This window comes from Amphimedon queenslandica, unplaced genomic scaffold (assembly GCF_000090795.2).
Source record: "Amphimedon queenslandica unplaced genomic scaffold, v1.1 AMPQUscaffold_13178, whole genome shotgun sequence".
Taxonomy (NCBI): domain Eukaryota; kingdom Metazoa; phylum Porifera; class Demospongiae; order Haplosclerida; family Niphatidae; genus Amphimedon; species Amphimedon queenslandica.
In genome coordinates this window covers 11725-22989 of record NW_003546586.1, presented here as the reverse complement: position 1 = coordinate 22989, position 11265 = coordinate 11725, and the positions used below count along the sequence as shown (strand labels likewise).

The 11265-nt window shown below is 35.6% G+C and overlaps 4 protein-coding genes across 5 annotated transcripts; 2 read left to right on the top strand and 2 right to left on the bottom strand.

The window, feature by feature from the left end:
* Window positions 1-109: 109 nt before the first annotated feature.
* On the bottom strand, window positions 110-983 carry LOC109584704 (uncharacterized). Its single transcript, XM_020000536.1, has 3 exons — window positions 549-983; window positions 308-501; window positions 110-262 (listed from the first exon to the last, which is right to left on the bottom strand). The coding sequence occupies exons 1-3, from the start codon at window positions 933-935 to the stop codon at window positions 202-204; spliced, it is 642 nt and encodes a 213-aa protein (XP_019856095.1). The 5' UTR covers window positions 936-983; the 3' UTR covers window positions 110-201.
* Window positions 984-1032: 49 nt separating this feature from the next.
* Window positions 1033-2256, bottom strand: LOC109584703 (uncharacterized). Its single transcript, XM_020000535.1, has 3 exons — window positions 1691-2256; window positions 1393-1580; window positions 1033-1341 (listed from the first exon to the last, which is right to left on the bottom strand). Exons 1-3 carry the CDS (start codon window positions 2111-2113, stop codon window positions 1230-1232), a joined length of 723 nt encoding a protein of 240 aa, XP_019856094.1. The 5' UTR covers window positions 2114-2256; the 3' UTR covers window positions 1033-1229.
* A 286-nt stretch (window positions 2257-2542) lies between these two features.
* Window positions 2543-4333, top strand: LOC109584695 (uncharacterized). The gene is made up of 6 exons (XM_020000515.1): window positions 2543-3399; window positions 3488-3586; window positions 3633-3683; window positions 3733-3789; window positions 3849-3890; window positions 3938-4333. Exons 1-6 carry the CDS (start codon window positions 2562-2564, stop codon window positions 4219-4221), a joined length of 1371 nt encoding a protein of 456 aa, XP_019856074.1. The 5' UTR covers window positions 2543-2561; the 3' UTR covers window positions 4222-4333.
* A 149-nt stretch (window positions 4334-4482) lies between these two features.
* LOC109584702 (uncharacterized) lies at window positions 4483-11259 on the top strand. 2 transcript variants are annotated; one of them, XM_020000534.1, is made up of 14 exons: window positions 4483-4572; window positions 6443-6466; window positions 6513-6585; window positions 6633-6750; window positions 6798-6857; window positions 6906-7020; window positions 7109-7302; window positions 7394-7608; window positions 7663-7904; window positions 7950-8786; window positions 8836-8946; window positions 9045-9110; window positions 9209-9304; window positions 10289-11259. In XM_020000534.1, exons 1-14 carry the CDS (start codon window positions 4566-4568, stop codon window positions 11248-11250), a joined length of 3120 nt encoding a protein of 1039 aa, XP_019856093.1. In that variant the 5' UTR covers window positions 4483-4565; the 3' UTR covers window positions 11251-11259. The 2 variants fall into 2 exon arrangements, with proteins under 2 accessions (XP_019856093.1, XP_019856092.1); XM_020000533.1 differs by having other exon boundaries at window positions 9206-9304.
* Window positions 11260-11265: the final 6 nt, after the last annotated feature.

The following is an 11265-nucleotide window of genomic DNA, read 5'->3' as shown; positions in this document are numbered from 1 at the left end:
TTTTGTCAGATGTTTAATGCCACTACCATTAATATTATTAGTATTATTATTTTTATCCAGTAGAATGGTCACATTATAGTTTTTAATGTATTTCTGTATTCCGATGTCTTATTTCCCCATCATTTTAACACATTAATAACATCATTAGCAAAGCAAAATCACTTAGAAGCAAAGAAGTTTTTCAAAGCTGTTCAAAATTTCTCAAGTTTGTGTAGGTGTGTATGGTGCTTTAGTACCATAGTAATCCTGGAGCATTTTAAACCTGTTCATCATGAGATGATTTCATGAAATAAAACATTTAATTTACTTGTCATTCTCAGTGTGATCAAACAACTTGTATATAATTTCACAGATATCATCAGCTATTCCTTGGCCAATACGATTCCCTGAGAACTCAACTTGAACAATGTAATAACAACTTCCATCTCTTGATTTCATGTACTGCTTCATGTCAGCATGTCTGATGGAAATGATATAGTCTCCTATGTTTTCACTGTTTATCTAAATAAGAAAGAACAAAGACATCAATAAAGTAAGTATCAACTTACTGAGCTGTTTATTTGCTTTGATAGACAATCCGATAGGTCCAAATTACTACAAAAATCCTTGATATTTTTTGTAGGTTTTTCATTTTTGTCCAATCCATTAGAGAGCTGTGACTCACTAGTTGATGACAGCTGAGTCATGAAGCACCCTGGGAAACTGACAGTGATAAAAGTAGCAATAGCATCACCAGCAGCAGGGGCCCCAGTAGAAGCCAAAGAGAACTCTTGCACCTTCACCGTCGTATTGATGGTAGCTTTGATCTTAATGTCACCTCCAGCTTTCTTTACGATGGTCACATTCTCTTCTGATATTGATAATGACTGCAACACATCCTTCACTGCATCTAGTTCTGATGAGGAATCGCCCCTGAACTTAATACTGAGAGCCATTTTGTTATCTTATAATAACAGTATAACACCTTTATGACACACTATGGGCCCACTATACATTGATATTTTATATCTCTAGATCTAGTATGATGTGACATTCATTATAATAACACTACTTTCCATATTTGGACAAATACATTAACAAGAATAATACATGTGTAATGTCTCTGAATATACATCAACTTTAGCAACACACAAAACTGAAAGCAGAAACAAGTACTATTGTTCAGCCAACGAAGTATAATACAACTGTATATTATTATTTATTTATTTATTTATTTATTTCTTTATTTATTAAACAGTTGCTTCAATCATAAAGAAAGGTTTATCTCTTGGTGACGGTAGTACAGCATTTTGTGTTTTTGCTACATTGTTTTCATTAACAGTCTCAGCCTTCAAGTAAATACTATATCAGTAATAAAGAAGAATATAAAGTGAATTAACATTATTAACGTACCAGTATTTGTCCCAGGTTGGGTCAAATTGTTCCAGTATCTTTTCCACATCAGCATCATTGACTCCGACATCATTAGAAGGTCTAATGTGGACCTCAATCACTGGCTGGACTGAGTCACCATAGAAATAAGTATTACACTCAATGCTGGAGTCTTTCTTCTTCACTTTAAGAACAATTGGTCTATTGATCTATAATGAGGTAAACTATGATGATAATAACTGTATTATTATTATTATTATTGTTTATTGTTCTTGTAATAGAACTGTATTATTCTCTCTTTCTCTCTCTTCTCTCTTACATGTGTCTTGATGTTACTGTAGAATGTCTCAGTAAAGTTATCAGTATTATCCTGTATCTTGAGCCATGCTGGGTTAGGATGATACGTGGTGACATCAATCAGTATTGGATCACTTGATGTGAGTATACTGCTGCAGGTAACTCTCAGTGGCAGTGATGGAGGGAGGGAAGCAGTAGCTGATGCCATTGGAACTTTAACTATCTTAACAGTCCATCCACTAGGAGGCTTCTTCTTGGACTGCTTCACCTTGTTGGTGATAGTTTGAAGTGCCTTCACATGAAAGTGGCCAGGAGATAAAAGAAGGACGTCAACACTTTGTATCTCATGTTCTGTTATATTGTATTGAGACTGCAGCACGTCACAGACATCTTCTTTGCTTGTTTCTTTGGACTTTGTCTTTACATCTATCATCTCCTCAGACATTTTGACTTTGTTGAGAATATGATGATAGATTCAATAGTAATGCAGCTCCTGTTAGAAATGGTTAATGTTAGACTGACTTTAGTGTTGATCAGCTTTCAAGTGCAACCTCAGCAGCAAACAAAGCAAAGGTCAGTTGATCAGTAGAGGGAGTGCTGCTTCTAACAGTATACATTGATTGATGATACAGCAGTATGATTATTATGAATAATGTTGATCATTGTTGCTGCAGGATAGCAATGAAGTCTTTAGCTGGAGTATAAGAATGATTATTAATACAAATAGTAAAGCACTTAAACTCACTGATTAAGTGATTATTCATGAAGAAACTGCAGCTGATCCACTGGATCCACTCTTGATCTGACAACAGAAAGTATTCAGGAGGTGTGGCTAATTAATTTTATATGGGTGTGGTTTTATTTGCAATTTTGCACTGCACTGTCAGCATAAAATGTCTTCTTCTCAAGAGGTCGTTGCTTCTCTCTCTCATTCTCTCCCTCTCTTTATCATTGAAGAATACGAGAAGCTACTGGCTATCATTAACATCAAGCTACCTCCTAATCCTTCTCAAGGGCCATCTCATAGATTCTGGGACTTGTTCAACGCCCACGCAGCACAGAAGGGATCATCATTAGAGGTTGCTGTTACGTACCTGTACACTATACTGAATGGACTGGAATGGAAGGAATTAGCTAAACTCAAGGCCTTTATCAAGAATGATGTTAAAGTTGATGTAAAAGTGACTGAAGCATTGACACGTGTTAAGAATGACCTCCCTAAGCGTATCATTGATTTGGGAGATCAGCTGGGAGAGTATCAGTTGAGTCGATACCGTCTGGCTGTGTCCGTATTAACCAACCGAGACCTCATCTCTCCTGGAGTACCTTTTAATGAAGTGTATGAAGACATTTTGTTAAAGAAATGTGGTTCCTATCCAGTTGCTATTGCATTCATAATCGGAGTCCTAGAGAGATCAGGCTGGGGTGATACTAGGAGATTGAAACCTTTTGCTGACCGGAGTGTTGATTTTAATACACGATTCTCTAAAGTTGATCTCTGCCTGACAGTTGCTGATTACTATGGTAACATGAGTGATAGGGACTTTAGCAGTGCTAAGGTCTATACCTCTGCCGTTCATCTCAAGAACCTGAGTGTCTCTAACAAGAATAGGATTGAGTTTACGCTGCTGCTGATGAAGCGTAACGTTATAAGTGTTGGTGATGTGTCTAAAATTGAAGATAAAGTACGGTATCCTATCTTCTTTAAGGAGTACAAGAAACGAACTGAAAGTAAGAATACCTTTTTTACTGATTTAACCTCCATTTAAATATAGTTTTAATTCAGTACATTAATTCATTCATTCTTATTTAATAATAGATCTTCTTAAAGAAATGAATCCTCAGCATATGGTGACTCCAGAACAACAACAAGATACTCACTTATACACCACAACCACTGAGCTCTCTGAATCAACTGGTAATAATCTATAAAGTATTAATAATGATTTCATTTGTAGATACAGCATCTGAATGTACTGAAGATAGTCAAAGTATTGAGCAGCCATCTATCACTGGTAATGGGAAGGTACTTAGATTATGTTATAATAATTGTTACTTTTATAGTTTCCCATCGGACAATGACAGCTGCTGCTACTAGTCTAGAGACTACTCAATCATCAGGTAATAACTGATTCAGTGTTCACTGATATACATGATTCTACACTTATTTTTATAAATAGGAACTACTGTATCATCATATTGTTCATCATCTACTGATTCTGGTAAAAAATCATATCTGATATATTAATTTATAATTATCTATTTTTAGACCCTCTTGATGCTGCTCCTGTAATGATGAAGGTGGTTAAATTTCTAAAACCATTTGAGTCACAGTGGCATCTAATAGGAGTCAGTCTTGAACTTAAAGTGGATAAACTGGTGATGATTGATTACCGTAACAATAGCTCCTGTCTAGCAACAGTACTTAATGCTTGGAAGAGTAGTCCTGGTTCAGTTCCTTATACCTGGAGGAGTGTCATTGAAGTACTCGAGGCTTTAGGAGATGATGGCAGTGTGAAGAGAGAGATAGAAAATTTTTTATTAAAACAGTAGATGAAATTAATACTTTTATTGTATTCTAATATTTTCAAGCCATCTACATTGAACTGCTTCAATTGAATCCACTCAGTTATCATTTAATGATTCGATGAGTCTAGCAAAATAATATGCCGTACATCTTAATGACTCAGTACTATAAATTAAACTAAGTGAATCAGAATTTTAAAGGAAATTGGAAACAGCTATAGTCTATAGCCATATATGCTCAGTGCACTGCAGCACTTCCTGTGATTCACGTGATTCACATTTGTTCGGGATCAGGTCGAAGACTGCCAGTGACAACCAGCCATATAGATCCAGCAATTTAGTCTTACCAATACCAATCGAATTCTTTCATAATGAGCGGTAAGCATTCTTAAAAGTTGTGGCGCTATAATTTGCACCATTTCTCTATGATAATTATCAGTGGCGTAGCTAGAATAAATGAAGAAAGAGGGCACAGCGGGGGGCACTAAATAAAGCAATGCTTATGAATACTCAGTATATAGTAAGCTCAGTTGAGTCAGTTGTAACTTGTATCTTTCATTCTCCTGCCTAGTTGCAGGGGCACAAGAAGCAGTTATGAGGGCACTTGCCCCCACAGGCCCCTATGTAGCTACGCCACTGATAATTATTCTCGCCCATGCAGCTAGCCAAGCCTGCCATCACTGGCGGCATCAGTAGCATTAGACTTATAGTAGGGCCACACTGACTTTGCCTTTTTAAATTTTGAATAACTTTCTTACTTTACGTGCTATAAACGGCGGTGTTTCACTGTTGTGCAATACTTGGATTTTGGGTTCCTTTGATATAAGATAATAGTATAGTAAAGCTTGTTAAAGTGAAAGAAGAAAATCAAAGCACGAGGCCACTCAGCAAGTACTTACGCCATTACTACCACCTACGCTTTGTGAACACGTGGGTAGTAAACTGACTGGAAGCAAAATGGCGGCGATTCAACAGCAGAGGGAACGGGAAGGAAATAAGACGAAAAGGACAAGGAATATGACTGAAATCACAGGTGAAGACAATTAGAGGCAACGTTTAAGAGGACAGTATACGCTATAAGTAGTCATCTTGTTTTAAGACAATGAAACTGTTCAAACACTGCCCGTTCAGCCACAGATGGTTTTCTCTTCTTTGAGGACCACTACTGGTAGAATGATAGGCTTGATGTACAAGCAAGACTTAGTGTGTCTGAGTGTATTTGTTACTCATGTCAGTTGTGAATCCAGTGATGAACCTGATTAGATGAGCGATTCCACCAGTCAAATAGATGGCACCCAAAACTCGGCCTTTCTCTATGATATCGTGGCTGCAACTGAAAAGGCCATTTGACTATTTTTTATCTCTTATTTTTATATACTTTTGTTTTTAATAATAATTACAAATGTGCTGTATTTTTTAATTACATTCTTAGTGGTAAACATTAAAATAAACAAATACTTAACAAACACTTATTCATAATTGGCAGCTACTTAAATGATGACCTATGAAGGTTGAATTTATAATAAGGGAAAAAGTCAACGTGGCCCTACTATAGTACTATTAACCTGTAGGTCACAAAACTATATAGCAATGATTTAAAACATAATTAGACATAATAAACAAAGTACCAATGCAAGCTGCACAACCAGAATTACCTGTCATACTATCATATTCGAAGGGTCCAAATAACAGTTTAGTACACACCTAAGATATTTTCTTGCCTGAATTTGCAATGCTGCCAAAAATTCAAGCCCAATATCAGTAGGTATCATTTTCCAGTGACTCAAAGTCTTTGGAATACATTTTCAGATTCTGGCATTATTCATTACAATTATAACAGATGCATGCATGTAACTTGATAGTTGATACTTGAATAAAGCATAAAGTATGAGCATAAAATGAGCATAATTGGATTCATTTCAAAGCATAATAGGATGGAATTTGGGGCAGTGCCTAAAAGCATAATAGGCAGAAATTGAAGTATAATTTGCCTAGCCCTATTGCTCTGGCCTGAACCAATATAAATATTTATCATAATTGTATCATGCCTGATTTTATTATAATTATTGTGACTGAGTGTCAAATCCATGATTCAGACTGATATCACAACTGATTTAGATTAGAATTCATCTTAATTCAGGTTTCAACTTTTGGGTGTGTACACAGAAAATTTTAAGCTAGAGTTGTTGAAGATGTCGTAAATGTACTTAAGTTAACCAAAATTAATTTTTGTTTCTCATTTCTTTAGACCCTGAATCTTCACTAGCTTCAAGTAAGTTGCCTTTTTAATTTTATTTGTATTTATGACCATAATATAGTTAACGAGAGTCTTTCATTCCAGTATGATAAGAAGTCATTGCTAGGAAAAGGAGCTAGTAGCACTGTTCACAAGTTAGTGTGGTTCCATGCCATTTTATGAGTTTCCTTTACATTCATAGAGGTACTTTTAAAGAGGAAGCTGTTGCAGTGAAAAGAATGAAAGAGGAATTATCTGATGAGTATAAAGATCTCCTAAAAAATATTAAACATGAAAATATTGTACTGGTTCTTTGTATTGTGAGTTATTAATGTTACTAATCATCTTGATGAAGTACTATTATTAGGAAAGTTATCAGGGTTCTGACTATATTGTTCTGGAGCTTTGTTTGGCTTCTTTCTATCAAGTTAGTTAACCTCATGATATCATTGTTTGTTTAACACATGTACAATAGTATTTCAAGGAATTTGAAAAAGTAACGAATAAATTTGATGGATTGACTGTTGTTAAAAAAGACGTGAATCAAGATGCAGTGAGAGGATTGGAGTATTTACATGAACAAAGCATCGGTATGTTATGATGTACATGTACAAACATTATTAAGTAATGCTACTAAACACTAGTGTAAGTAGTGTTAGTAAGTATTTTCACTTTCAGTCCATAGAGATATCAAACCAGGAAACATTCTTTTGGTACAAAAGAGCTCTTCATCTGAAGTTAAAGCAGTTCTTGCTGATTTTGGTTTATCTACAAAATTAGATGATGATCAATTTTCAAAAACTACAGTGGACGGTAGAGGAACTAAAGCATATATTCCTCCTGAACTGCTAGTGGAAGATGGAAGTAAACTTGTAAGTATAATGAATGACATGTAACCTACAATCACCTCAGCAGTTATAAATGTCACAATTAATATCATAATTTATTGTTATTTATTTGTAGAAATTCAGTCCACAGTCAGATATTTTTTCAATGGGGTGTGTCATATATTTTGCTGAAACTGATGGACACCATCCTTTTGATACTGGAGATAGTCGTGGTGCCGCTATTCATCAAAATGTCAAAGATTACAATCCATGTGACTTTCGTCTACTTGATGGCAAACCAATAGCTAGTGCTTTAATTAACAAAATGATACAGCATAACAGAGCTTCAAGGTACACATGACTATTTTTAGTCTCACACTTTTACTAATTTATCAATAATGATAGACCAAGTGCTAGTGAAGTATTACAAGATCCTTACTTTAAAGAAGATGATCCACAAGATACTGTACATGTACCACCACAGGTGACCGAAGGAGAGGAAGCACCTCAGGTTGATACACCACAAGATACCAGTGAGGTACAAGATGAGGCCAGTATTCTACCACCAGAGCAGAGTGTATCAGCAGATGGAGAAGGTCATGTTAGTATTCCATCACCAGAGCAAAGTGTGACAGATACGTCATATGGTATGTATTAACACATTCTCAAGTTATTATGAAATTATTTTTTAGGTGAACAGTTGTATGCTGTTATGTCAGATATGTCACATTCTCTTCCTGGATACATAGTTGATCAGTATATCAGATTACTTGCAATCATTAATGTGAAATGTGACATGAAACCTGATTGGTTGCTATCAAAAAAGTTTTTAGAGTTATACTCCACCCACGTATCAAATACGTCTCCACAAGTTGCTGCAAGTTACGTGTACAAGATACTGACTGGCCTGGGGTATGAAGAAATGGATGACTTCAGTGCATACCTGCATACTGAGGTTGAAATCGACACAAAAATAAATGAGGAATTGGAGAAGATTACTGAATTCAGGCCAGCTGTTATTAAAGTCATACGTGGTGAACTGGGTCCTCGTTTAGGTGACTATCAAATTGATCGTTATCGTATGGTTCTCACTGTACTATGTATTACTACATTTGATTCTAACAAGTCCTTTTTTGAACTTTTCACTGATTTGACAGGAAATCTTGGGAAATACCCTCTTGCTGTTTCCTTGACCATTGGAGTCCTGGAAAGATCTGGTTGGGGAGATACGAAGAAATTGAAGCCATTTTTGTTACCAAACTTTGATCTTAACACGTCTTATCCTAAAATAGATCTCTGCCTAACAGTTGCTGATTACTATGGTAACATGAGTCAGAGGGACTTCAGCAGTGCTAAGGTGTACACCTCTTCACTTCACCTCAACAGCCACAATGTGTCTAATATGAGTAGAGTCCAGTTTACCCTGTTACTGATGGAGCGTAGTGTTATTGAAGCTGGTAATGTCTCTAAAATTGAAGATAAAGTACGATATCCTATCTTCTTTAAGGAGTATGAAAAGAGATGCAAAGGTAAGGAAATCAATCCTTTCCCACTGAAAGTCATTACTACTTATGATAGGACCAACCAAGGTGACTGCTCCAGCAACTAATGAGACAGTAGTGCCAAGTCTGCCAATCCAAGAGATGAAGGCTCAAGCCACTTCAAGCCAAAGTCCATCAACTCCAACTGGTTAATAAAATTAATAATTAATCCAATATCAGCTATAGATTCATAAACTTATTTAAGTGTAATTGTTAGTTAATCATCCTGTTTTCTTTTCATTATAGATCAACCAAACATCTTTACTCGAGTCAAAAATTTTTTTTTGCCTAGTTCAAAGCAGCAAGCACAAGGTATATATATATTGGTGATTATTTACTTTTAATTTCATGTACAGTACATGTGTCATGGTATGTGTGTGTAATTTAAAATATTTGTCTCCTTTCAGAAGTTCCTGGTACTACCACACAAGCCAAAGAACCAACTCCTGAGAGTAGCAATACAGCACCAGCTCCTACTGTTACTAGTGCAGCAAAAGAAGGCACACGTATGTCACTAAAATTTTTATGTATTGTCAGTTATTGTATGAATACCACAGCAAAGTCCTCATTATTTGTTTGGTAATTTTTAATTTTTAATACAAATTGGAATACACACATGTATTTAATACTGACTTACAATTACCTAGAATATAAAAATAATATAGGATGCATGTCTATACTCTTTATATTTTGTTCTACTTTAATTTACACTTAAACAACAAGCCTCAGCTGAAGCTGAACAAACACCATCAGGTGGTACAATAGGTAATTAATTAACATGTCATCAGTTCACTAATGACATCAACAGGATTAATAATAGTCCTGTCATATTATTTTCAGCAAAATCAGCTTAAATTTATTTAAGTGTGATTGTTTTCCCTAGCTCAAAGCAGCAAGAACAATTGATTTATAAAATAAGTAAATCGATTGATTGGCAATGGAATTTAATTGATTAACAAATTAATTGCTTATGACCGTATAGCAGGTTTATTTCAAGGATAATTTTCACGAATCACTCGTATTCGAGGTTCATGAAATTAAATTTCGCGAATTTCCACTTTTCTTCCATCTTGATTAATTTTTAAGGAATTTAATTTCTCAAATCTTTAAAAATCTGTGAACTTTGCATAATTTATTATCCTCAAAAAAATCACTATACGGTACCACTTCTGCTAATGCAGCAAAAAAGGTATTTTTTATTTGTTATACCATATACGCCATATATTTCGCGGATATCAAAATTTTGCAATTTGGCTGTAATTTTGTTTCCGTGAATAAAAATTTTGCGATTTCAATGTAATTACTATACCTACTATACAATCAGCATGCTATTTTGCAGATTTTAATTTCGCAAATTTTTCCTAAACGCAAAAATTGTGAAATTTAATCCCCATGAAATATATGGTGTATACGGTATATCAAGCCAAAAAAAGCTTGTGTTTTGTGTTAATTTGCATAGTACAATATTATTGCCTTGGTTATTTATATAGTTCCTGCTCCAGCCCCACCTATTGCTGCTACAGTTCCTGCTTCAACCCCACCTACTGCTCCTATAGTTTCTCCTCCGATATCACCTACCGCTACAGTTCCTGCTCCAGTCCCACTTCCTGAATTATTTCCAGAAAAGGGTGAAAAAGAGTATGAGACAAAGCTACCTGAAGAACATGTTAAAGGCATCATTAAAGATTTTCGTGTTCTGCTAATGACTGCCACTGAAGTAGAGCTAAGAGGAGTGCTGGGCTACTTGAAGCCGTTAGATGGTCGGGATAGAATCATCAAATCATTCATTAATGGTACTTGGATTTACGTTGGAATGTATGGGGGGTACTCAGTTGTGGTTGGAAAGAGTGCAGATAGTAAAGGTCAACAAGGTGGATTAGATGCTTTGATAATCACAAATAAGATTATGGAGATATACAAACCAAGGTATATAATTGCAGTTGGAATCTGCTTTGGAATGGATCATAGCAAAGTAAACCTTGGTGATGTCATTGTTTCCAACTTCATTGTGGACTTTTTCAACTTTCGTAAGCAACCAGAGAGTATCACAGCTCGTAAACCTCAACCTCCAGCAGGAAGGACTCTTTTACGTTTTTTTGGAGAGACTTCTAAATTTGAAATAAAACATTCTGATCAAGAAAATCCCAAAGAGGTCGAAGTTCATTGTGGTCCCATTGCTTCTACTCCTGCTTTGGTTGATGATCCAAAATTTAAAGAAGAATTAAGAGAAGTACGTCCTGATACTCTCGGTGGTGAAATGGAAGGTGCTGCCATACTTCATGCTGCTAGTGAGGCTCATCATAAAGTAGAAGCTATTGTCATTAAAGCTGTTGGTGATTTGGCTGATGGGAAGAAAGATGAGTGTAGAGGTTGGAAGGATTTTGCATCTCATGCAGCTGCTACATTTGTTCATGATAAACTGAATATTGCTGCTCCAGATGCTCTGAAGTAATTATAGTGAAGTAGT

Excerpts from the sequence above, each read along its gene's own strand:
- LOC109584695 (XM_020000515.1), top strand. The coding sequence starts at position 2,562 with ATGTCTTCTTCTCAAGAGGTCGTTGCTTCTCTCTCTCATTCTCTCCCT. Across the intron at positions 3,587-3,632 it reads TGAGCTCTCTGAATCAACTG|CATCTGAATGTACTGAAGAT; the intron begins GTAATAATCTAT and ends TTGTAGATACAG. Across the intron at positions 3,684-3,732 it reads TGAGCAGCCATCTATCACTG|TTTCCCATCGGACAATGACA; the intron begins GTAATGGGAAGG and ends TTACTTTTATAG.
- LOC109584704 (XM_020000536.1), bottom strand. The coding sequence starts at position 935 with ATGGCTCTCAGTATTAAGTTCAGGGGCGATTCCTCATCAGAACTAGAT. Across the intron at positions 502-548 it reads CAAAGCAAATAAACAGCTCA|ATAAACAGTGAAAACATAGG; the intron begins GTAAGTTGATAC and ends TTTCTTATTTAG. Across the intron at positions 263-307 it reads GATCACACTGAGAATGACAA|GTTTAAAATGCTCCAGGATT; the intron begins GTAAATTAAATG and ends CATGATGAACAG.
- LOC109584702 (XM_020000533.1), top strand. Across the intron at positions 6,586-6,632 it reads GCTAGTAGCACTGTTCACAA|AGGTACTTTTAAAGAGGAAG; the intron begins GTTAGTGTGGTT and ends TTACATTCATAG. Across the intron at positions 6,751-6,797 it reads TTGTACTGGTTCTTTGTATT|GAAAGTTATCAGGGTTCTGA; the intron begins GTGAGTTATTAA and ends TACTATTATTAG.
- LOC109584703 (XM_020000535.1), bottom strand. The coding sequence starts at position 2,113 with ATGTCTGAGGAGATGATAGATGTAAAGACAAAGTCCAAAGAAACAAGC. Across the intron at positions 1,581-1,690 it reads ACAGTAACATCAAGACACAT|ATCAATAGACCAATTGTTCT; the intron begins GTAAGAGAGAAG and ends ACCTCATTATAG. Across the intron at positions 1,342-1,392 it reads CCAACCTGGGACAAATACTG|TATTTACTTGAAGGCTGAGA; the intron begins GTACGTTAATAA and ends TTACTGATATAG.